We start from the raw sequence: 26,817 nt of genomic DNA on the forward strand, positions 1-26,817 counted from the left end.
AAACACTAACTGACAATTAGTGTTTAATTTTGAGCTTAATGTACTGAAGATGCCTGTGACACACAGGCAAAAATTATACCAATAAATAACTTTCTACGCGAGTTTTTTCCGTTATTTATTGTGTACCGATATGTCTACTCACGGTTTACCTCCTTTAAAACTTAGAGAAATTTCATGCAAATCTATTTGTAGATTTGCACAAAATTTTATTATTCAATCTACAAATAGATTGAATAATAAAAGAAAAGTTGACAGTAATGGGAGACTTTCATACAAAAATAAGCAAGTATGCTAAAGACATGGAGGAAGTCATAAAAATTATAGAAACAGCTACTGTGTTAGAGTAAAACTTTAGTTTAATATGAGCCAAAATAAAAACGTTTCTATCTTCACATTAAAGTCATCATTTAGAATTTACATATATACAAAGAAACAAGTTGCACTACAATCTACATGGTATGCTCAAGTTACATTGATTTGGTCAACTGTTAAAACTATTGGTCTTGCCACAGGCAAAAAAACAACAACAAAAAATCCTTATTACATCAATGCTAGAGTTCTATTATTATTATTATCATCATCATCTATTTGGTCACAAAAATAAATTAAGCTAGAGAGCAGAATATATGGTGTTCACAAGATACACAGATATAACGTCCTGCTTCAGCTGATAGTTGAGTGTACATAAAGTCCAAATTACCACCTAGCTAAGAAATTAACATCGACACTCAAGGAGTTGGTAGGTCATATCCCCTCACATGCAAAGAACACACAACAAATTAAACATAACACTCGGCAAAGATGATTTATTAGTCAGTATTGATGTTTCTGTCCTTTTCACAAATGTTTCACAATAATTCTTCACTTACAGAACAAATTTCCCCCCCCCCCCCCCCACCCCCCCCCCCCCCCACCCCCCCCCCCCCCCACCCCCCCCCCCCCCCACCCCCCCCCCCCCCCACCCCCCCCCCCCCCCACCCCCCCCCCCCCCCACCCCCCCCCCCCCCCACCCCCCCCCCCCCCCACCCCCCCCCCCCCCCACCCCCCCCCCCCCCCACCCCCCCCCCCCCCCACCCCCCCCCCCCCCCACCCCCCCCCCCCCCCACCCCCCCCCCCCCCCACCCCCCCCCCCCCCCACCCCCCCCCCCCCCCACCCCCCCCCCCCCCCACCCCCCCCCCCCCCCACCCCCCCCCCCCCCCACCCCCCCCCCCCCCCACCCCCCCCCCCCCCCACCCCCCCCCCCCCCCACCCCCCCCCCCCCCCACCCCCCCCCCCCCCCACCCCCCCCCCCCCCCACCCCCCCCCCCCCCCACCCCCCCCCCCCCCCACCCCCCCCCCCCCCCACCCCCCCCCCCCCCCACCCCCCCCCCCCCCCACCCCCAGATGTTTGTGATTGTCTTTGGAAATACTAGTGGTGGTGGTCAGCAGCAGATGGTGTTAGTATAGTTGCAGTCAGTTGGTGGATTGAGTGGCAGAAACAGAGTTGTAGAGCAAGTGTTTAATAATAATAATAATGTCGGCACATTAAAAAATTTGAAGGTCTAAAAAAGAACTCTGCCTCCGAACCTCAACTACCTCTCAACATGGTAATAAACTTTTTCCCCTTACCTTGAAGACCTCAGTGCACTCACACATGGCCACAACTTTGCCTTGGCACTGAAAAAAATACCTTCTGAAGAAATAATGATACAGGTAGAATGTGGTATCTGCAACCTTCCAAACCATATTGCCAACAATATCAGACTGGATGTAGCCTGTGTTCTTACCATAGCTAAACCACCAAAAACCAACCTATCTAAAGAAGAATTAAAAGCTCTATAAGAAATGAACAGCAAAATAATAATCACCAAAGCAGATAAGGGAAATGCCACTGTGGTTCTCAACCAAACTGACTACACAGGTAAGCTTACCTCTTTATTGTTAGATCAGTCTACCTACCTCTCTATTGAATAGGATCCCACCAGCTCCCAAATCAGAACACTCCAAAGGCTCTTTAACAAGGTTACGTATTGGCTTGTGGAAGTGACTAACAGTCTCAAACCTTTCAACTCCAGACCCCCCCCTGCTGAATATATGGGCTACCAAAAATCCATAAGCAGAATGTGCCATTAGGTCCCATTGTGGATGGCATTGATTCCCCCACATACAAATTAGCCAAACATTTAGCCAAAGTGCTCACATATTTATACTGGCAACACACCTTCACACAAAAAACTCAGCCCACTTTAAAGCAAGTATAGAAAACCTCTCACTCCAACACATAACATAATGGTCAGTTTTGATGTCTCCTCCTTTTTTTTACAAATATCCCACTCAAAGATACCTCAGATCTCATCCAAGCCAAATTTCCTCCTGATATCTTAGCCCTATTTCAGTTCACCATGAACTCAGGCTATTTCATTTGGCAAGGAAAATTCAGAAATCTCATGTGCAGCCACTTCTGTAACTTTATTACCATATATCATGATTAAAATTGGCTGAATCAGAACTCGGCAAAATGTCTTTAAAATATGTTCCTTTATTCAACAGCAGACAACATTTGTGTATAAACTATTAAAAATATGCAGAAACATAAAAATTCAAGATAATTCACAATACATTACATCCGTATTTTATAAAATGATGCTAACTAGCTACAAAACTAAAAAGAGCACAGAAATAGAATTCAATACATCATTACTCACTCTAACTAATCTTGTCAGCAAATCTGGAAGAAGTCCCATTGGAAAACGAAGTAAATTGAAAAGAGATAACGACACAAATGCTTTACTAGCATCAAGAACATTGTGAGGATCCACTGTATAGACACCAAATGTAGACAATGCAATCTATAAGATTTAAAAAATTATTAGTTTAAATATAAATAAAATACAAGATGAAGAAAAGTTTTTTCATTTAGTTATATATCGAACTGGCCAAGAAATTATACATTATTGAATACTAAGGCATGCGAGTTATTATTGATATGAAGTCATTAGCTTCTATATACAAGTAACTGAGCTGTGAAGATACTTCAGGTGCAAACTTGTTTGCTTACACTTGAAGAGAGGATTTAAACAAAAATATAATTTTTTTTGGCAAGTTGAATTTAGAAAATAGGAGTTTAATTGATATTCAAAGACAATTATACCACATGCTTCTCAATAATCAGCAGATCACATACAAGTGCTTAAAGAATTAAACTCTTTCGGTGAAAAAATATCATGCAATTCTGCTGAAATTTTTCATATGTGCATCTGAAAGTTTGTAAAATTGTTCTATGATAAGTTAGTAATGTGATTATGTTCATGAAACACTTGATTTGTGACCATAAAAAAGCCATCACGTAATAAATAAAATGCATGCTATTGATACATTTTCAAAAATCAGGCTGAAAGCCAAAAAATAAATAACACAGTTGTGTAATTCCATAAAGGCAGTCAAAATGGAAGCATGAAAACAGGTATGCATATTTTCAACAGTAGTAAAGAATATACCTACTTATAAAGGATGGCTGTAAACGGAAAATTCAATAGTACCAGCAAAATTACGATGTATTAGAGTATCTAGAAAGGGAACACTGTTGTTAGTTTCATGTTCAATAGTGAACTTAATGGTGAGTGTATAAAGAGTTAATTTTGTCCAAAAACTGAAGTAGTTCTGTTTCAGAGTGTGATCAGATTGCAATGACATCCATCAACAAAAACATAGCCAATACGAGGCTGAGGAGATGGTGCTAGAAATTCAGTCTAAGTGCTTATTACTTTCATATAAAGTAATCAGTTAAAGCAGTAGATATAGGACTACCTATCACAGTATCCTCACAATCCGTTGAAACAATTTATTTTGCCAAGTAACCAGCACTGATAACCATCTTGTAAAAGTTGAGTTTCCTGAAGCAGTATGTTTGCCATAAAAAAAATGGACTATAACAAGAATGGACTTCATCCCATTGTTCCTTGCCAAAATTCAATCCTTTACACTTTGCAACAATGAACAGATAATTCCACTTACTTGTACATTCATCAATCTATTCAAGTCCTCTTGCCATGACACATCTACTTGACTCTGCACTGTTCTCCACAATTTTGCACCATCAGCAAATTGTGTATCATTAGTGAAATCAATATCATTTATATAGAAGTTGAACAATTGCCCCAATACAGATCTCTGCAGGACACTGCTAGTGACTTTCCTCTTATGGGATACTGCACCCTCCAATATACAACTTTCTGATACCTATCTGACAGTCATTCACCGATCCAACTCTCTAGTTTGTTATCCAATTCCATCTGGTTCAATTTACATAAACAGTTGTGTGGCAGTCTATCAAAAGCTTTTGCAAAATGTAAGTAGACCACTGTATATGGATCTCTCATGTCCAATACATTCATAACCTGTTACAGTGCATAATTAAGTTGGTAAATCATGATTGCCCTTTAATAAACCCACCTTGATATTTAAGGTGATTGATCATTTGACTTCATAACTTTGCTATGAGCAATTTGCACTTCAGTGGAGTTATATCCATTGCCAATAAAGTCATTTTGGAATAAACACATGTATTCCTGTAAGCAAATGTTTTAAAAATGATGCATCATTGGAAATCAGGATGACAAGAATTTATGGTTGAATTTTCCATAGATCTTAAAAGAATCAATTATAGGATAATCAGGATGCTAAATAACTTCAATCTGAGAGACATTAGTTTTCTCCGCCTCCACACCAAATTTAATCTAGGATTAAGACTTAAATGCATTAACAAGCACACTCAAAACATGTTCAGAACCATGTGGACAAATGACAAATACACTATTGGAAAGAAGTCAATGGACACCATAGTGTGAATAACAAACAGCCATAGTGCCCACCTTAATAAGATGTAGGACCTCCTTTCGCTGCACTGATTGCAGCAATCCTACAGGGCATACTTTCCACAAGCATATGATAGCAATCAATGTGAATTTTGGACCATTCTTCCTGTAGGCATGCAAGGAGGTTCAGGACTGCTGTGGGGTGAACATCTCCTGACCTCAACTGATGCTCGAGCTCAAGGTTCAATGGAAGCTAGTCAATTGTAATGTTCATGTCCATAAATCCATAAACCATGCAGTTACACCACTATGCTGTCATGGTGAAAGATATGATGGTCAGTTCTGTAGTAACGCCACAAAGTAGGAAGAATTGCATTGTCCAGAATGCTCTGATATCTCTCTGAGTTCAATGCTTGTGGTACCACAAACAGAGGTCTGAGGCCAAACTAGAAAAAACAAAACCATACCATCACACCACCATATCTGATCTGAATCTCGTAGTTGGTGTTATGCACTCTGGCAAGAGAAATTTCAGCAGAATCTGTCACTTCCCCACTCATCTACTTGGTAGACGGTGCAACGTGATTCATTACTCCACAACAGCTTTTCCAAGCTTCCATGTCCCACCATATGCACCATTGAAGATGATGCTGCATGTCGGTTCGGGTAATGTCTGCCTTGCGTATTGCAATCCTACCATAGAAACCCATGTTGTAAGCCTCAGTTCTGAATATTTTGTGTAGATTTGTGTTCCAGTTGATGCCAGGAAATCCAAATTCAACATGTCAGCTGACGAATGGCAGTTTTTTTTTATATATTATTCTTTATAGCACCCTACAGTCACAGTGTAGTGGATGAGCTTGCAGTTGACTCCCTGCACTTTCATCTCAGTATGGTATCATTGATTGTTGAACAGGGATAGCCCAATTTGTCAATAATTTGACAAACAGATAGGCCATAGCATGACATCCTATCACAATACCTCTTTCAAATTTCATCAGTTCCCTTCTCATAGTCATTTCATCTGGACACAGTTGCACTGACTTGGAGCATCATATAACATATATATATATTGACTACAAACACACGATTGATTACACGGCATGATATGCCTTGCCCATGAAGGTGTCCTCCGACTTCTTTCCAAGCAATATATGTATCATACCATGAAGTGTTCAAGAAAAGGAGAAATTATGGAAAATCACAGGCTTTTATTATTAATTCAAATAAATGTTTGTTTGTTTTTTTTAAAAAAGCTGGATTTCATTATTAATTTAAACAGTGTTATTTCATGGATGAAGTCTACCCTTTTCCATCACAGGGATGGAAAACTTCTATTCCACTGAAAACTGGGTTATTAAAGTAATCAGAAAGATATGCATATGGAAAGGGCATAAAAAATCTGAAATTTGCACAAAAAAGGAAGAGCACAAATGAAACAAGCAGTATGGCAAAAAGTGATCTACTTAACCCTACCACACTTTGGACATGGTTGATCTGGCTGCTTCTTAAGACAGATGGAAGAAGAGCTCCACCTTAAAAAGAAACTAATTAAAATCAGAAAGTTTTCAAATCATAACACTCAATATTTAAATTAATGAGATATTAAATCTCATATTGTTTCAAAACCAAATAAGAAACTCAAAGATCAGAATCAAAGAGTTTCATGCCGAATATAGTAAACTATAAAAGTATCGGCAGATACTAGCATAAGACAAAGTACGTAGTACAAACTCGTAGCAAAGGTGGGCAAAGCTCTGATCACTATTCTTAGTATTTCCCATAATGTAAAAACACATCTACAGGAGATGTATGCTGTTATACATTATGGTGGAAGGTCACTACCCAGACTGGTTTCGACCTTTATTGAGGTCTCATCAGCGAGTAGGTAGACCAAATAGTTAAAAAAAAAAAAAAAAAAAAAAAAAAAAAAAAAAAAAAAAAAAAAAAAACAACCAGAAAAAAGTAATTAGTCCTGATAGGATAAGATAAGTTACAATTTCATTTATTATTTCAATAACCTCCATGGAGTCAATAGACTCATCATAGGAGGCCCACTGTTTTAAATATTTATTTCTATGTGATTTATTAGTTTGTTTACTTGATTATATCCTTTCTCATTAAAAAAACTTATTCAATTAAAATCCTACCAGCTGCTCTATTGTTATGTCATTGCTTTCTCTATATTTTACTCCCTTATGTCTTCCTATATATATATCTATTCTATCTTTCTATTGCTATTTTACTTCAGATATCGGGCCTAATAATATACATATATCTAGGATTGTTTCCTCTTCAGATACTGGCAAATTTATATTTTGCTGCGCCAGCAAGTATCCTATAGCAGAAAAGGATCCTTACTCAGGGAGACAATACTAGATTCTGAGGCGTTCTTACACAATGATCTTTAACACTGCCATATAGATTCAGATTATTGCAGTTGTGACCAAAATCTATTATTATATACTCTTTCTAATTTCTTCCTGCCAAAATAGGTTCTATTTTTATAAGTGGTAGTTTGGAATCGTAATCAGGCATGACTCCGGTTTAGGTAAATATGACATGTTTATTGGAATATCTAAACAGAATACAAAATTCTTACACTCAATTATGATTCAATACTAAATGAAACTCGAGTTAAGAAGTTAACATATTCTAAATTAATTAAAGGTCATAAAGCATGTGAAACACAATAACTGCATATTGGGATAGATAGCAAATGATATGAAGTTAAACTAAAATTCCTTTCTGTAATGCTATTTATAAGATAATATAAACAAACATTCTAATGTTACTCAGTTACTAAAATCCACAATTCTGATCTCATTAAGATCATCTGATCTCCTATCGCATACAATTACTAAAGATCTTTTCCAAACAATTCTTCTTACTCTCTCAAAGGAAAGTAACTTTCTAATTAGAGACTGTCCACAGAGTTTTTTTTAGTTCTTAATTACTGTTCTTAATTTCACATTCGCAAACAATCTTCTCTCTTCTAATGAATTTTATACACAAAATAGAGTAATTTGACCTTACCGAACTTTTTCCGTGTCTTTCAGCACCACGTATACGTCTGGTTACTTCTTCTCTATTGGATGTCCATACGCCAACATAGGGGTTATGCTATCTTCATTATTTCTGCCGAAAATGGACTTAAATCTTTGGGTTTCAGGAACAACTCGATGGGACTTCTCAGCGACAGCTTGATTCTGCTAAGACTGGAAATTTTTACCTTCAGCTCTGCATAGAATCCTTCTCCATTTTTCAAGAAAGCCTGCTGTCCAACATCTTATCTTAGCACAGACGCTTCATCCCCCCCCTTTACGCGAACTCCCGAGCTACCAAACAGGAAAACGATATGACAAGAGAGATCCCCGATACTGCGCTCGTCCCTTATATTCTTCGTTAGAGTGCCCTGTTTTTCCTCAGTCCCCTTATGCACACAACCCATATATTTTCACCCCTTGGGTTCATCCCTTGCTTTCCCGACGCTGTTATGCTCTTGGATTCACGGAATACGCATTAACATACATTCCGTGTAAGCTACTGCCGCCAGCGTTATGCTGGACACGTGTACTTGTATACTTTTTAAGAATTATTACTTAGTAACTATCTGGTGACTCAGTTAATCTATACAGCTTAAGTGAGGCTTAAAATTTCTCTAATTTAATTCTAGTAGTGATCAAAAGATTAAAGTACATGGAACATAAGATAAAATTGCAAATTTATACATAAAGTGAAGAAGTTTCACTTTTAATTTCAGCTGATGTGCAGGTATTTCTCTTTGTTGGTAAGTTTAATATGTTGGATTCTGAATGAATGATTTCTTTGCAAGATTCCTTCATTCAGGATCCCACTAATACCACTCAACCTGAAGTTATTTTACACTCCCTGCATTCCACTCACTAACAATTATCCACATAAGTCCATCATTCTACAACTTCCAAGGATGGCCTCTTGTTCTTCCCAACTTAACATCCACTCTTTTTATAATTCCTTCTCTATTAATCTGATATTAATCCCTTAACCAACTTATCTCCTCTTTTCTTCCTATCCAAACTCTGCAACCATGTACCCTCAACTGTTCTACATAACCAACATTCCAGACTTTCAATATCATTTGGAAACACTAGAGAGTCCAAAGAAGAATGATCCTCTAGTGTTTCCACATCATAATGAAAACTAGGTAACCAAATTTGAGCACAATAGTCCATGTGTTCAGACCAATGCCTTATATAGAGGCATCATTACTTCCTTATCCCTACTTCTGAATGTACTTTTTATCACAGCACCAATACAATGTGCCATCTTCTCAACACTTGTAATGTGCCCTCAGAACTTTGATTCACTGTCTACCATCACCCTAAAATCCCAAAGCTCATCCACTCCTGGAAGTACAGTTCCACCAATACAGTACATAGCCTTATATTTTTGTACCCCAAGGTGCAACACTGTACATTTTATAATATTAAAACTATAATCCCACTCATTTGTCCAAGCTAAAAGTTAATTCAAAATCTTCCTGTAGAGAATCAACATCAGCACTGCTCCTGATGGTTCTACCTAACTTTGCATCATCAGAAAACATCTGAAGATTCCTGGTCAATCCATATGAAATATCATTAACAAATAAGTAAAACAGTAAGGGACCAAGAACAGAACTTTCAGGCACACCACTGGTCACCTTCCTTTTCTGAGACACTGTGCCATCATACACAATTTGTTGGTATCTTTCAGAAAGCCAATCTTCCATCCAATCTGTTATTTAATTCCACCTTCTGCAGCTTATACACTAATCTGTTATGTGGCAATTATCAAAATCCTTTGCAAAGTTCAAGAAAATCACTGTATATGAATCTCCCTTATCAAACGCATTTGTCACCTTATCATAAATTGTAAGGAGCCTTCACAAACCCATGCTGACCACCATAAAGAAATTGGGGCTGGACATAAGATTCTTTATTCCATCATTACTTCAATGTCATTAACGATGCCTTTAAGTGAAATATTGGAAAGACTCAATTTTACTGCAATTGTTGTTCTTAACACTACTGAACTATTCCAATAATCCTAAAGATTTGTTGTTGCTTCATGCCCTTAAATTCTTCTGATGGATACATAATACCAATCGAATAAAAACTCAAAAAGATTTAAGATTTCATTTCCAGATTTTTTTTTTTTTATATTGAAGATGAATCTTTTCATATGATGGCAACTACAATGATTTTATTTGCATTACCTATATACAAAGTAGTTATGTCAGTAATGTGGTGAGGTAAATTAAAGATACTACTTTCTATAAAATATCATATTCTTACCCAAACTGGGGCTGTACCCCACAAAAAGCTGAAACCAGAGTCAAAATAGAAACCAAGTCTCAAATCTGATAACTCTTTCTTGCGTACTGAACACACACGATTGATAAATGGTGGTTCCCATCCATAAAGCTTTAGAACCTAGACAAAATTAAAGAAATGCAATTTGAAGATATGTGCAGAGTCAAAAAATATAATTTCATAGTTGATAAAGACAGTTTTAAAATATTAGCAGGCAGCAATACTTCAAATTCTAAAATAACTACAGAAATGCTACATATGATACTTATGAAAAACAGGCGAGATGTAGGAAAAAGAAGCAGTCAGCAGGAAATAAATAAGATTTTATTTAGCGTATGATGCACAGGTCTCTCTGGGCAACTGGAAAATTGCAGTTGCTTCAAGAAGAAATACAGATGTGATATATTGGGTATTTCAGAAATGAGATTGACATTGTCAGGGGAATCAAATGGTAGAAGAGTTCTCTGGTCAGGAAATGAAAGTAAGCATGAAGCAGGCATAGGTTTCTTGCTAAGTAACAAGGCCTGTCAGGCAATGATAGGATACAAACCAGTTAGTGAAAGAATAATGGTTGCAAGATTCAGTGCCCAACCATTTAATATCAACGACCATTCAAATATATGCATCCACTGCAGATGAAACATTGAGAAATTTTACAGGGATCTACAACTAGTAATTGATGAGGTGCCGAAGCAGGATTACTCATCATTGGAGGAGACTGGAATGCAAAGATTGGCAAAAATAACACAGGATGGGAAAATTTGGATATGGAGAAAGAAATAAACGTGGAGAGAGATGCTTCTGGAATTTGCCACGGATAACACCTGACGATTTGCAATACCAAATTCCAACAAAAAGATTGTCATAAATGGACGTGGTGCTCCTTCGATGGCAAACACAGGAATATGATCAACCTGATATTAATAGACCAGAAATGGAGAACCTCAGTTCAACAGTGTAGATCATTCCAAGGAGCTGATAGTGATTCGGACCACAGTTTTGTGATTGCGCATATAATACTAAAACTGAAACAGAAGTACAAAGGAAAGTTCCAAAAAGCTAGAGACATCTCAAAACTAAATTAAGACAGGCTAAGAACAGCACATCAGAACATATTGGAAAATAAGCTTAAGACCACAAGTGAAAAACAAAATATAAATAAAAGAGCAGAATGACTGACTACAGTGCTAAAAAAAGCAGTAGAGGAAGTAATTCCTGAAAGAGAAAAGATCAACAAGAAATGGATAACTCAGGAAATCCTAAAATTGGTACAAGAAAAAAGAGAACTGAAACTTAAAAGAGATAATTCAGAGGCAGCAGATGAGTTATACCGTCAAAAATGCAATGAAGTATGGAAAGCAGCAAGATCTGATAAAGCTAAATGGTTGGAGGACCAGTGCAAAGACATTGAACAGTACTATGGAGAACACAAAACTAGAGAGGTCTACAAACTTATAAGAAATGTCAACAGGAAGTGGCAAACAAGATCAGCAGCAGTCAAAGATGAAAATGGTAAAGTAATGATGGATAAGACAGAAATCATACATAGATGGACAAGATATTGCAGTGAACTATATAAAAATCAACTAAATGATACTGCAACAGAAGTAATCAAAGAACTAAAAGCAATCTTTCCACCAGCAGATATCTTTGAAAATGACATCTTGGAAGAGGAGGTGAATAAGGCTAAAAAACATCAAGAACAATAAGAGTCCTGGAAATAACATAATAGGCAAGATGGGGGAGAATATGTTGGAGATATGGGGGAGAATCAGTTTTAAAAGAAATACATCAGCTATGCAATGAAATATGGAGATCAGGATATGCCCTCAAAGAGTGGAAAAAAATCGGTCTTGGTTGTTCTTCATAAGAAAGGCAGTGCTTTAGAATGCACCAATTACAGAACTATTGCATTAATGAGCCATCTTGGCAAAGTTCTGATGAAAATATTAACAGAACACCTGAAGGGGCATATGGAGGCACATCTTCCAGATGAGCAAGCCGGATTTCGACAAGATCAAAGTACAGTGCAACAAATACTCGCACTAAGACTAATAGCAGAGAAAGCACGAAGAAAGAACCAAACGATATATTGCTGTTTCGTGGACTTCCAAAAAGCATTTGATAATATTGACCAAAATATAACATGAGCTGTCTTGGAATCCTATGGTGTGGACAATAAATAGATCCACCTGCTGAAAGATATAAACAGCCAAGCACTAGAAAAAAATCAAGATAGCAGGTGAGACTGGAGATTAGTTTGCCACTAGTCAAGGCACAAGACAAGGGGACCCAATATCACCAATCATCTTCATCACACATCTGGGAAGAATAATAGATAAGATTAAAGAAGAAGGTGGAGGCATTTCAATAAATGGCATGAAAATAAACTACCTCTGCTTTGCAGATGACATCATCCTGATTGAAGAAGATGCAGCAAGGCTGGAACAGACATTGCAAACATTATACACAGAAGGAAAAAGATATGGACTAAATGTCAACTTTGAAAAAACTAAAACAATGATATTTAGACAACAGGAGTTATTGAACAGAGTTATGATAGGCAGATTTCAACTGGAAAATGTGGAACACTTCACATATCTTGGATGCCACATGACGCATGACTTGGACCCCAAAAAAAAGAGATAAAAATTAAAATAGCCAGAGTAACAACTATTTTAAAAGCCATGGACAAAATATGGAAGAGCCGAGCTATAAAGATGTAAACTAAACTACACATTGTAGAAACCTGTATCTTCAGCAGCATGCTCTATGGATGTGAGGCCTGAGAGAATCTGAAAGGAGTATATTGGCATTTCAGAGGAAGTGCTATAGAAAGATCTTGAGATAAGCTGGATACAGAAAGTGAACAATGAGGAAATCTACAGACGAATACAACCAAAAGAAAACCTGATCTAGAAAATAATCATAAGGAAATTACGTATATATTTGGCCATATATGTAGAATGAATGATGAGAGAAAACTAAAAACGTTGCTGTTTGGAATAATTGAAGGAAAGAACAAAAGAGAAAGACCAAACAGTGAATGGGGCGATGACATCGTCAAATGGTGTGGAAACTCTATACACAAACTGAGTCATCTTGCACAAAATAGAATGCAATGGAAGAATCATATCAAGATGGCAGCAGACACCTACGGGCATTGGACCCATGGTTGTTGATGATGATGATGATGTACAGGTCTCAGGATAATACATATTATTACAAATTACATAAAACAGCATAAAAACATTCATAAAAATCATATTAAAAGGGGTACAATAGGCTGAAATGATTAAACATCAAGATTAAGAATCAGGAGTCAGAGCTTAATCCTTAAATCCTGGATCCATTCCAAGGATTCTGGGGTCAGTTTAAAAAAAGTCCTCTTTAGTACCTGAGAATGAGTAGATAGGGCACTCAAGCACAATGTGATTGATAGTCTGGATCCCTCTTCAGCATTCACAGTTTGGAGTATCGGACCAGCTCCATTTATGTAAGAGATACTTACATTTCCCATGTCCTGTTCTGATACGATTTAAAGTGGTCCAAACATGTCTAGGGAGACTGAAGATCTCCAGACGATATGTTGGATTTGAAATGGGAATTTGAAGATTGGAGGTATGTTGAAACCAATACTCTCCCCATTACGCACATAGGTCGAAGTTCTGGTCATTTATTTGTATTGCACTCCTCCATGCAGGGTGCCTGGATTTCAGTCTTTGTGAAGTATGGAAGGAAATGTCTTGGTGGATAGGCAAGGAACTGTTTCCTATTATTTTTGTCCATAATTTGCTTAAGGGTTGGGTCCTGCAGAGCAAGGGAGAGGCTATATTACTGAGAGTTGGGAGCCAGTAGCAGATCTTAAAGCTCCAGAGATTATCCTCATAGTTTGATTCACCTGGACATCAACTAAAGAAACGTGTGTGCTGTTCAGCAGCACAGGAGCACAATAAGAAATTATCTTTTTCTTCAATGCTTCAAAATAGATCTGAATATGTTTATATTCCATAACTTATTTTAATAGTATTAAATTAAAATTAAATTATTAAAATATTAAAATTAAAATAAACATTTTTTTTTATAATTTAGTTTGTTAACTGACTTCTGTTTTGATGGACCTTAAACCAGCATCTTCAGAGCAAAAAAACATGTTACAACGAGTAAGTGACATAATCCAAATTGTAGCAGATAAAAGTCGTAATGTGGAGCCTTCTAACATTGTAAAAAAAAAAAAAGTATTACAACTGTGTATAAGTTGATCTTAAGGGATTAGCTGAGGAATTGGATAAGTACCAGTTCAACATAATAGGGGTGACTGAAACAAAAAAGACAAAAACTGGTGAGATCTTTCTGAGCAATAAATACAAAATGTTATATTCAGGCAATGACAATCAAGGAAAAGGAGTAGCCATAGTATTCAACACTACGAGGCTAATCTCCTTGACTGGCATGCAGTCTTAAGTAGAGTGATGTGGACAATTATGAGAATGGGGTACTGGACAATGAGACTTATTTGTGCCTTTGGTCCCACAGAAGGTTCTACTAAGGTAGAAGTGGAGGAATTTTTTTTGAGGGTTTAGAGAAAGTAACTGACACAATGAAAAAGGAAAAGTTGTTGGGGATCTAAATAGCAGAGTAGGAAATGATTGTGAGACATACAAAAATATTTTGGGAAAATTTGGAGAAAAGAGCAAAGCTAATAATAATGGCAAATATCTGTTGGATTTCTGCTCAGGACATGGACTGGTTATTACTAACACCATGTTCCAACATAAAAAAGTGCACAAATTCACATGGAGAGAAGAGGCTAGGAATAAGAAAAGTCTCGTTGACTATGTTATTGTTGATAGTGATGTTTTCTCCCTGGTGCAGGACACCAGAGTGTACAGAGGATTTGAAATTGGAAGTGATCACTATTTAGTCTTGAGCAGGATAAAATTGAATTTCTTATTGAAAAGAATAAGATGTAAGAAAGTTTTAAAGCGAATAAAAGTTGAGCAGCTCTCAGATGTGAACTGTAGACTAAAATACAGAAAGATTATTGAAAAGAAAATGAAAGAGTTTGAGAACAGGAATCAAACCTTGGAGATTCAGTGACAAACTCTGAAGAAAACATTGATTGATTCTGCCAGAGAGGCATGTGGTGAGGTTATGTGCATGGATAAAAAAATCAGAATTCCCTGGTGGACACAGGAAGTTAAAGAGGCAATGAAGAAAAAGAAGAAAGCATATCAAAAGTTCCTGGCAAATAAGTCAGCTTGTGCTCTTAGAGAAAACAGAGACAAATGCAAGAATGCTAAACACTGTGTAAAAAAAAATAGCTAAACAAAAGTCATGGGAGGACTTTGGCAAGAATATAGAAAATAAATATCAAGAAGGTGGCAAATGTTCTGGAAGTTGTTGAAGAAGCTTAGGAATGGAGGAAAGAGTAGTGTAAAGGAGTTAGAGATGATAAAGGTGACATGAAAATAGGAGAAAAAGATATCCTTGAAGTATGGAGTAATTACTTCGAAAAACTGCTAAATGAAACAAGCAGTGATGACAGCACAGTGGTAAAAAACACTGACCAGGCATGCAGTCAAGAATACATATCCATACTTGAAGTAGAAAAAGCCATTAAAAGATTGAAATGTGGAAAGGCAGCAGGAGTAAATTATAATCAACTAGAAATGCTCAAGTATGGAGGTATAAAAGTCGTACAGTGGCTGCACTATATAGTTCAGAAGGCCTGGACAGAGGGAGGAATTCCAGATGATTGGAGTAGAGCTCTGTACCCATATATAAAAAGGGAAATAAAACTGAATGCGAGAATTACAGAGGTATTTCATTACTGAGTGTTCCTGGCAAGATCTATGCAAGTATACTTGAGAGAAACAGTTGAGAAGGATTGTGGAAGAAAAGCTTGGTGAAGAATAAGCTGGATTCAGGCCAAATAGAGGCTATCAGGAACAGATCTTCACTTTACAACAGATAGTTGAGAAATCATGGGGATATAATAAAGATCTGTATTTAAGTTTTGTAGATCTGGAAAAAGGCATATGATAAGGTGCCAAAAGAGAACTTATTCAAAATGCTATAGTTATGTGTTAATGGGCATTATATTACAAGCAATACTCACTCTATTTGAGTTGTAAGTCAGCAGTTAGAATTGAAGTACAGGAAGATGGTTTAATATTAAATCTCAAGTCAGACAAGAATGTACATTATCCCCTCTCTTATTCATTATTTGGATCACATCATGAAGGAAATTGGTATTAAACCCGATATCAAAAGTGAAGGTGTTAATCTCAGCTCTTTGCTTTATGTGGCTGATGTTATACTTCTAAATAAATCCGCTACAAGTCTGCAAGATTCCCTGACTAAATTGAGTAACTGTTGTAATAGATATGGTATGAAGGTCAGCATTAAAAAGACAAAGAAAATGAAAACAGACAGAAACACTGAAAATATCAACTGCATTGTGAATGGAGAACTTATAGAATAAGTAAAACATTTCACCTACTTAGGCATGATTTTTAGTGAAGATGGTAAGTTAAATATGGAAATAGACAACAGAATCAACAAAGCTAGAATGGTAAGAAGTCAATTGAATAAATTTATATGGAATAAGAGAGAAATTAGCCAAAACACTAAATTAGCTATATACAAGACAGTGTTTAAACCAATTTTAACTTATGGATCTGAGAGCTGGGTTAGAAGTAAAACACTTGACGAAAGACTAAGACTGCAGATATGAGAGTCCTGAGGAAGATGGCATCAATGGCGATATCATATTAAAAACGAGGATATTAGGAAAGAATATGATAGTGTCAGCATCCAGGAATGCATTAGCAGAACCAATCTCAGGTGGTATGGTCACTTAAACAGAATGGGAGAGGAAAGATTAGCAAAACTAGTGTTCTCTGCCAGGTTGGCAGGAAAAAGATCAAGAGGAAGACCAAGGTGGACTGATACTATAAAAAGTGCCCTAGAAGAAAGAAATATAAGCCCTGATAATATTGGAGTCTTGACATTTAACAGAGCAGTGTTTAAGAGTCAAATCTGTATAACTGAGAGGAGACCTCCACATAGCCTTTAAAGGAATGCGGAGAACGAACCAGGGCTTCTGACCTAATGTCCAATCCTCACCTTCTCGAAGTGCACCCTGTTGGGTATCTACCTGGATACTGAACGAATGAGGATGAGCTGGCAATTTAGGATTTAGCCAACCAAATTGCATTCTTATTGGCTTAAACAAATATACAAAATGATGGTACAACATATCAAAATTTCATGCTGGCTGGGGCACTGCCCAGTTAAACAAGACCCCCATTGTTTTTGCCATGGAACCAGGGCAAACAGCGAAAAGTCAGCTACTGGAACAAATCTAAAAGCACACCCCAACTCAATATTCGAGTTAAAGATCGGTACTATCAACATAAGAAGCCTGAATGGCAAAGAAATGGAGCTAGCTGAGGAATTAGATAAGTACCAGTTCGACATAATAAGGGTGACTGAAACAAAAAAAGACACACACACGCACACTGGTGAGATCTTTCTGAGCAATAAATACAAAATGCTATATATTCAGGCAATGACAATCAAAGAAAAGGAGTAGCAATAGTATTCATCACTACAAGGGTAATCTTCTTGACTGGCATGCAGTCTTAAGTAGAGTGATGTGGGCAAATAAATTCAACAGGCATACAGTCAGGAATACATATCCATACTCAAAGTAGAAAAAGCAATCAAAGGCTTGATATGTGGAAAGGCAGCAGGAGTAGATGATATTCGACCAGAAATGCTGAAGTATGGTGGTATAAAAGTCTTACGGTGGCTGCACTGCATCGTTCAGAAAGCCTGGAAAGAGGGACGAATTCCTGATGATTGGAGTAGAGCTCTAATAGTACCCATATATAAAAAGGGAAATAAAACTGAATGTGAGAATTACAGAGGTATTTCCCCACTGAGCGTTCCTAGCAAGATTTATTCAAGTATACTTGGAAAATGGTTGAGAAGAATTGTGAAAGAAAAGCTTGAAGATTAACCAAATAGAGGCTGTCAGGATCAGATCTTCACTTTATGACGAATAGTTGAGAAAGCATGGGAATACAACAAAGATCTGTATTTAAGTTTTGTCGATCTGGAAAGGGCATATGACAAGGTGCCAAGAGAAAAGCTATTCAATATGCTACAGTTATATGGTGTCAATGAGGCATTATATCAAGCAATACCAAGTCTATTTGAATTGTAAGTCAAAAGTTAGAATTGAAGGAAGTGCAGGAAGATGGTTTAATGTTAAATCTTGTGTGGAACAAGGATGTACATTATCTATATGGATCACATTATGAAGCAAAGTGGTATTAAACATGATATTAATGTCTGCTCTTTGCTTTATGAGGACGATGTTATAATTCTAAATAAATCTGCTACAAGTTTCCAAGATTCCCCAACTAAATTGAATAACTGTTGTAATAGATATGGTATGAAGGCTAGCATTAAAAAGACAAAGAGAATGAAAATAGGTAGAATCGTTGAAAATGTCAAATGTGTTGTGAACTGAGAAACTGGAAAAAGTAAAACATTTCAATCTACTTAGGCACGAGTTTTAGTGAAGATGGTAAATTAAATATTGAAATAGACAACAGAATCAACAAAGGTGATATGGTAGGAAGTCAACTGAATAAATTCATATGGAATAAGAGTAATTAGTCGGAACACTAAATTAGCTGTATACAAGACAGTGCTCAAACCAGTTTTAACTTATGGATCTGAGAGCTGGGTGAGAAGTAAAACACTTGACCAAAGACTACAGACTGTAGATATAAGTCCTGAGAAAGATTAGAGGCGTGAACAGATGGCGTCAATGGCAATATCATATTAAAAATAGGATAATAGGAAAGAACTTAACATTGTCAGCATCCAGGAATGCGTTAGCAGAGCTAATCTCAGGTGGTATGGTCACTTAAACAGAATGGGAGAGGAAAGATTAGCAAAACAAGTGTTCTCTGCCAGGTTGGCAGGAAAATGACCCAGAAGAAGACCAAGATATAGGTGGATTGATACGGTACAAAGTACCTTAGACGATAGAAATATAAGATCTGATAATGTTGGAGTCTTGACAAGTAATAGACTGATTTGGAGAAAATTGTAGATAGGAAGTTAGTAATGATGTAAATTTTTCATATAGTACTATCATATCCTGTACACCCTCCTCCCTTGAGGGTACATGTCAGGAATTTGATGATGATTATGAATTTCTATGTAGAAGTGATGTATCATACATTAGAAATTCTTAATGCATGATCTCATCAATATAAATAAAATAAAAGTTAAGAACAATACAGCAAACATCTTTCTCTTCAAGCATGGTAATGCTAACCACAAATCTGTTGTTTTTGATGATCTTAAGAAAGAATCAGTTAATTTAAAGTAACTCCTGACATAAAATTTTCAAAGTTACATAGATAAATTTTGTTAAGATATGTTCAGTTCTTTTTTCAAAGTGCACTGGCATGACCTAAATGCAATTTCTCCATACTCACAGATGGTTAAGCATGACTGATGTGTGAATGTGAAATAGTTCAATTTCACAACAGATTTTCATACATTGTGCTTTTGAACAAACACTAAACATTCTTCATCCTCATCCAAGATGATCATTTGAATGGCATCTTAACTATATTTTTGTACAAAACATCACAAGTATAGTAGTTATGATAGTTATTTATTTTTGCCATTTGTTTGACGTATACTCTTCTTTGAAATTCATCATCTCCTACAAAATAAAATTTGTAGCATGTGTTCATAAATTTTTTTAAATGAAATAATGAAAAATAACAAATTCAAAATGAGATACACATCGAATTCTTGCATGTGATAACAAATGTATATGCAAGCTGTACATGTGTATCAGTAAAAATATGCACTAACAGTAATATTGTGATTAGACTAGAAACATTGATCCTTCCTCACATAGTGAAATTTGGGATACACCTGATTGGTGACTCTATAATGACTGAATAATAAGAATTTGCTCATATTTCATAATTAGGCTTAACAAAATGAAATTCCTGCTATTATTTTTCAGTCTTTTGTAACATAGTAGTTGCAATGGTTTAAAATTCCTTCAATCGTATGCATAGGAAATATCAGTTATCTATAGGAAATGTTAAGTAATTTTTCAGGTACAAGAGACCATTACATGATTTTATTCTACAATCAACTTCTATAATTATCCAATATCAGTCTACTAATTGTAATTTGTTTTGGTTTTACACTAAAGTACCTTTCCATTGTTTTTATTTTACACCATTTATTTACTTTTCCGTTGCACTTAGATATCTTAAATCTACCTGTCACTCTCTAATTAGGTAACCAGATTTTTCTCAGTTTGCATACTTTGTGTTGTGGTGGGTGAATTCCTCTCTTCAAGTACCACCATCTATGCAGGAGTGCCTCAGGGATCTGTTCCACCACTTATCTCCTATACATAAATGATTTACTCAATCACATTGATCCTATCCATAAATTTATTGATGGTAGCACACTCCATTCATCCTAATCATTCAACAAATTATTTGCAACCAGTGCCTTAAAAATCATCTCTATACATCTTTCAATAGGGCAAAAATAACATGGTCAAAAGTACCAGAATGCAGTTGTAACATATTATTATGTAACACCTCCAGGTAGTCCAAAGACTCATTGAGGGAGGGGCACCTGCTCTACAACTCTCTGTCTCCACCAACTGCAACTACCTTCTTCATCTACACCAGCGCCATCTACCGTCGACCACCACCACCACTAGTGTCATAGCACAAACATCCATGCCCATGGCGGGATTTGAACCCGTGACCTTTTGGCTGTAGAGCATATATGTTAACCACTTGGCCAACCAGGCCTTTTCTAACATAAAAAGGGATCAAAATTATTTGTGCTGTTTTTCCGAACAAAAACAGCACAAATAAGTAATTAAAAAACATTTAATCAATCCTATATTTCATCTCAGTTACTGAGATATCAATCATGGAAACAATATTAAAATTGTAAAAAAAAAAAAACACAAAAATGCACAAAAACAATAAGTGGAAAAGATTAGACTGAAAGCCTAAAGCAGATGAGGGGTGTCCTTTAGGGATGCTGTTAGCTAGCCTTGGCTGTTGAATGGGAGGCCTAAGAATTAAAGTTTCCTAAATCTTGGTAAGTTTAATACAATCATATTTATTAAGATTAGGATTTTTTTTTAAACTGCTGCTGATTTTAAAAAAAGTCTTTCAAATTTGTATTTGTTATGGTGAAGAATGGTTTTCTTCCATTTGATTCTGTGCAAGGTATCAAAGGCATGGTCAACTAGACCTGATTGACCATACTTATGGCAACAGATTTTTTTTTTTTTTTTTTTTTTTTTAATGTTCTACTAGGCCATCAGTTCCCAACCGGTGGTACGTGCTGGGTCGTTCGGTGGTATATGAAAAATAATCAGTAATGGTGGAAAAATGGATTTAAGACTAGCTTACATCTTTTGAGGCACTGAACAAAATGTCAGTATTTAAAATCAACTATTTTAAAAACAAGGGGTACAATTTATAGAAATGGATTTAAAAGGGGTACACAAGTGGAAAAAGGTTAGGAACCACTGTTCTAGGCAAATGCTAGCAGATCTCCCAGTCTGACCATAACATAAGTTGCAAGAACAAAGAACCCTAAACACACATGAACAGAGAGAAAATAGAGGATTCTTGGGAGAGCAGCTAGCTTAAGATGAAGTTTGAATGCAGTGCAGAGATTGTACTTTTGAGTTCTATTTTTTCTGAGATGCCCCAGATATAAGGAACAAAGATGGCATGTATTATTATAGTCAGCATGTTGAGAGGGAAGTGAGGAGATGGGAGGAACAATTAATTTCTTGATCTTAACTTGATGAAATTAAGAAGGGTTTGGATAACTCTGTAAACAGAGAAAGAAAAGATGGCATAGGGAAGATGTGATTAAAGTATCTAGAAAAGGCAGGTTATTATTTTCTTTTTCTACAGTGAAAAAGAAAATAATAACTTGCCTTTTCTAGATACTTGAATCACATCTGGTGCTGTCTATTGAGATGGAGGAGGAAGGAGTAATGTGTCTGGGCCATGTGGCCAAATAGAGAACACATCAATGCACCTTAGACAAATAACAGGTTTGAAAATAGATCAAGAGCATGTTTTTCAAAATGCTCCATATAATATATGGCTGGGGGGGGGGGGGAGAAGGACCATGGAGTGTCCTCAATCGGTTTATAAATGATATCTTTTCAAGTGAAGTATCCAGAATGGCTTCCCACTCAACAGCTAAGGCTTGCCAACAGCAACCACAGAGGACACTCCTCATACTTCTTTAGGCTTTCAGTCTAATCGTTTCCAATTATTGTTTTTTTTGCATTTTTGTGTGTTTTTACAATTTTAATATTGTTTGTCTGACAATGTCTCAGGAACAAAATATTGGATTGATTAAATGTGTGTTTATTTGTAGTGCTGTTTTTATTCCATTAAACCTTATAATGAATTCTAGCCGACATGCAAGTCTAAATATTCCAAAATTTGGAATATTTTACAAATTACTGGACAGGATCAAATCTCTCTACTTGAACTAATATTTACTCCTAGCTTCTCCTGATCCATCACTTCTTTAGCCTTTAAAAAAACTAGGCATATTTTTCTGCTGAACAAAAATCTAGTTATTAATCAAATCCTAAATTTGCCAATCATTTAAATACTGTTCACATGTTTTGGGTGGTGCACCTGAGATATCTCTAAAGATTTCTGATGCTGCCAGAAGAGAGCAATTTGACTCCCTTATTGACTCACTCTAACCTCTACCTCAGATGCATTTCAACTTTGTCTTTTCTAGAGGTACTTCTATAGATATACCCTACTGAACTCGCAGCTATAATTTCTTCACATTCTTAAAGACCTGTTAAAACAACGGCAACAGCTACCCAACAGTCTATTCTACCTACCTCTGTCCTCTGGAACAGTTTTTCCCTCATGAAATCCTTCCCTAACTACATCCTCCAACTCTTCAAAACAAATGTTAATATACTTTTTTCCTCCTATCATTACCTGTACCCTGTAGTGGCACTGGTTCTTGTACATGAGTATAAGTTCAATATTGAAAAAAAAAAAAATTTACAGGATAGTGATATAATGGCAACAATTCTTTCATGAAACAAATTTGGCAGTTCACCACTATACTGACCAACCTTTTCTTAACGAGTTTTTAAAATTACACAAATTAAGTAATATGGGGTTGAGACATGAAAAATCTGTATACGTATGTAAGCTGCTTAAAGTGCACTTGTACATGTACTATATAAAAAAATTTCTTTAATGGATATCCCCTAAAAGGAACATGTTGAGCTCCATTAGTCCCATCTAACTTGGAAGACAGCCAGTCTCTATCCTTCACTAATACTGAGAGCAAGCTATCAATGAACAAGGCTTGAGTAGGGAAGAGGGTAACAGACATTGCTGCATCTCATGGCCACACATTATCTGTAAAATGCAAGTTCTATCATTAATTTGAGATGTGAAATGCAACGTTTTCCAAGAGGAAAACCTTTCCTCTTGGAAAATCCCCATACCAAAGAACAACTAACTTTGAACCAGATTAAGAAAGGCTTAGAAAAAGTTCTAGCTGACAACTGGAAATGAGCTGTAACAGTCATCCTTCAGATGGTGCATTATGGATGCAAACATTTCTAGAAAGATACAAAAGGAGGCACCTTGTATAGTCCATTTTATTATATTTAAATTAATAAGTATATTTAAGCAAATTTCTTACCTTAATGCCATTTAAAATTTCATTCATAATTTTTAGTCTTTCATCTTTTTCTGCCATCCTAGTTTCCTAATTAAGAAAGAATTCAAATAAAATAAACATTAAGCCTATTACATTCAAAAGGAAGTAATGCACTGAATTTTTTTATGCCAATTCAGAATCATACTGATTGATGCAGTATAATCTCTCTTTAAATAATTAACTGAGACAATATATAATGAATGAAAAATTCCAGGTATATCAGAATGCTTAATATGGCTGGCTAATTCATAATTATTGTGAATTCTGGTTATCCCTTGCAAAGGCCATAGAATTAACATTCAGTTTGTCTATGATCGCACATTCATTATTAAAAAAAAATGCAAAGTTAAATTAAATTTGAAAATAGAAAGATCTTCCTGCATATAGTTTTCATTTAACTTCTACAAGGAATAGAAAATCATCCAAATTAAGAAGCAGCTAGTGATCAGGAGAAGAAAAAGAAGAGTTGCATAGGTACAACCCCTACTTGTCTACAACTATGTCAAGTCATTCAAATGAAGAAATATTAACTATTTCTATGAGGATTTCTTTCTTTCTCTCAGAGAGAGATAGATGTTATTGAAAATTATGATGGGAGACTAAATATAAAGCCAATTCTAAATCCTGGTTTTTCACACATCATCGTCATCAAATTCCTGCCATGTACCCCCAAATAGTACACAGGATATAATAGTACTACATGAAAAATTTGCATCATTACTAACTTCCTATTTACAATTTCCCTCTAAATCAGTCTGTTACCTGTCAAGACTCCATTATCAGATCTTATATTTCTATCTTCTAAGGCACTTTTTACGGTATCAGTATACCTACATCTTGGTCTTCCTCTGCATCTTTTTCCTGCCAACCTGGCAGAGAACACTTTGTTTTGCTAATCATTCCTCACCCATTCAGTTTAATGGATCATACTACCTGAGATTAGCTCTGCTAATGCATTCCTGGATGCTGACAAGATCAAGTTCTTTCCTAATATCCTCATTTTTAATATGATACTGCCATTCTCTTCATGCCCCTAATCTTTTTCAGGACTCTCATATCTGTAGTCTCTGGTCAAGTGTTTTACTTCTGACCCAGCTCTGAGATCCATAAGTTAAAATTGAATTGAACAGTCTTGTATACAGCTAATTTAGTGTTTTGACTAATTTCTCTCTTATTCCATAAAAATTTATTCAGTTGACTTCCTACGATATCAGCTTTGTTGATTCTGTTGTCTATTTCCATATTTAATTTACCATCATCACTAAAAATCGTGCCCAAGTGGCTGAAATGTTTTACTGGTTCTATAGGTTCTCCATTCGGAATGTACTTGATATTTTCGATGCTTCTGCCTATTTTCATTGTTTTGTTATTGCTGACCTTCATACCATATCTATTACAACAGTTATTCAATTTGGTCAGGAAATCTTGCAGATGTGTAGCGGGTTTATTTAGAAGTATAATATCGTCTGCATAAAGCAAAGAGCTGACATTAACATCTCCAATTTTGATATCAGGTTTAATACCAATTTCCTTCATAATGTGATCCATATAGATAATGAATAACAGAGGGGGATAACGTACATCATTGTCTGACACCAGATTTAATATTAAACCACCTTCCTGTACTTCCTTCAATTCTAACTGATGACTTACAACTCAAATAAAGAATAAGTATTGCTTGATATAGCGTTTTGAATAGCTTCTCTCTTGGCACTTTGTCATATGCCTTTTCCAGATCTACAAAATTTAAATACAGATCTTTGTTATATGCCCATGATTTCTCAACTACTTGTTGTAAAGTGAAAATTCTGATCCCAACAGCCTCTTATTTGGCCTGAATCCAGCTTGTTCCTCACAGTTTCTCAAGTACACTTGTATGGTGGAGCAATATCAAAGAGGCAGAGGGTTACAAGTGAGTTTCCACAGAGCTCAGTACTGGGACCTATATCGTTTAACCTTTATATCAATGATATTGTCTGTGGATTGCAAGGGGATATTCGGTTGTTTGCAGATGATGCGAAGCTGGGAAGGGTTATTAGTAATAATGCAGATGTGGTCGCCCTGCAAGAGGATTTGAATAAACTAGACAGATGGGCAAATGAATGGGGGTATTGGTTCAATGGAGCAAAATGTAGTCTTGAGGTTTGGGATCCAGTGATGGGAGGATGCATACTCGATTGGAGGAGCTATGCTGTAGGAAGTAGGAGAGACAAGAGATCTGGGTTTGATGATTGATTGACACCTGAAATTTAAGGGACATATTGTAAAGTTAGTGAAGGTAACGCAGAGGATTGCTGAAATAATGAGAAGGATACTGACCTGCAGAGATAAAATGGTTTTCATTCCATTGTGTAAGACTCTGATTAGACCACACTTAGACTATTGTTCTCAGATTTGGTCCCCAGGATTTGAAGGGGATAAATTAACTGTGGAAAGGATACAAAGGCAGATAACAAAGATGGTATAGGGACTGTACAATGTTAGTTATGAGGATCAACTGAGGGAGTGTGGACTGCAGAGTTTGGTGGATAAAAGGAGGGGTGATATGATTGAGACCTGTAACCACCTCTCAACAAACTGTTGAGAGGTGATTACAGGGTTGACACTGGGGAGTTCTTTTGCTTGGTTGAACAGTGGGAAGGAGTCATGATAAGGGGCTATCCCTGGAAGTTACGAAAGGAAACTAAGAGAAAGAGGGTGAGGAGTGGTTTCTTTGAATGGAGGGTGGTTGAACCATGGAATGCATTTCCTGATGGAGTGGTGAGAGCAAGAATGGTCAATGCATTTAAGGAGTGGTATGATAGACTTTGTATTTCCTAGGATGGACCTCCCTCGATGAGTCTTGATAGATTTGTATTTCTTAGAA

At 36.4% G+C, this 26,817-nt stretch overlaps 1 protein-coding gene across 3 annotated transcripts in view; it reads right to left on the reverse strand.

Annotated features, from left to right (window-relative positions):
• The window catches only part of LOC150099945 (ATP-binding cassette sub-family C member 1-like), a 317,694-nt gene that overhangs the window by 185,803 nt on the left and 105,074 nt on the right, over positions 1 to 26,817 (reverse strand). For all 3 annotated transcript variants that reach the window (XM_090403116.1, XM_090403115.1, XM_090403114.1), the window contains exons 11-13: positions 23,934 to 23,999; positions 10,113 to 10,250; positions 2,686 to 2,829 (exon numbers count right to left, since the gene is read on the reverse strand). In XM_090403116.1, the coding sequence (XP_090259242.1) occupies positions 2,686 to 2,829; positions 10,113 to 10,250; positions 23,934 to 23,999 (348 nt within the window). The remainder of the gene's footprint in view (positions 1 to 2,685; positions 2,830 to 10,112; positions 10,251 to 23,933; positions 24,000 to 26,817) is intronic.

Source organism: Typopeltis vanoorti, chromosome 13 (genome assembly GCF_054136105.1).
Source record: "Typopeltis vanoorti isolate ZY-2024b chromosome 13, IOZ_Tvanoo_1.0, whole genome shotgun sequence".
Lineage (NCBI taxonomy): Eukaryota > Metazoa > Arthropoda > Arachnida > Uropygi > Thelyphonidae > Typopeltis > Typopeltis vanoorti.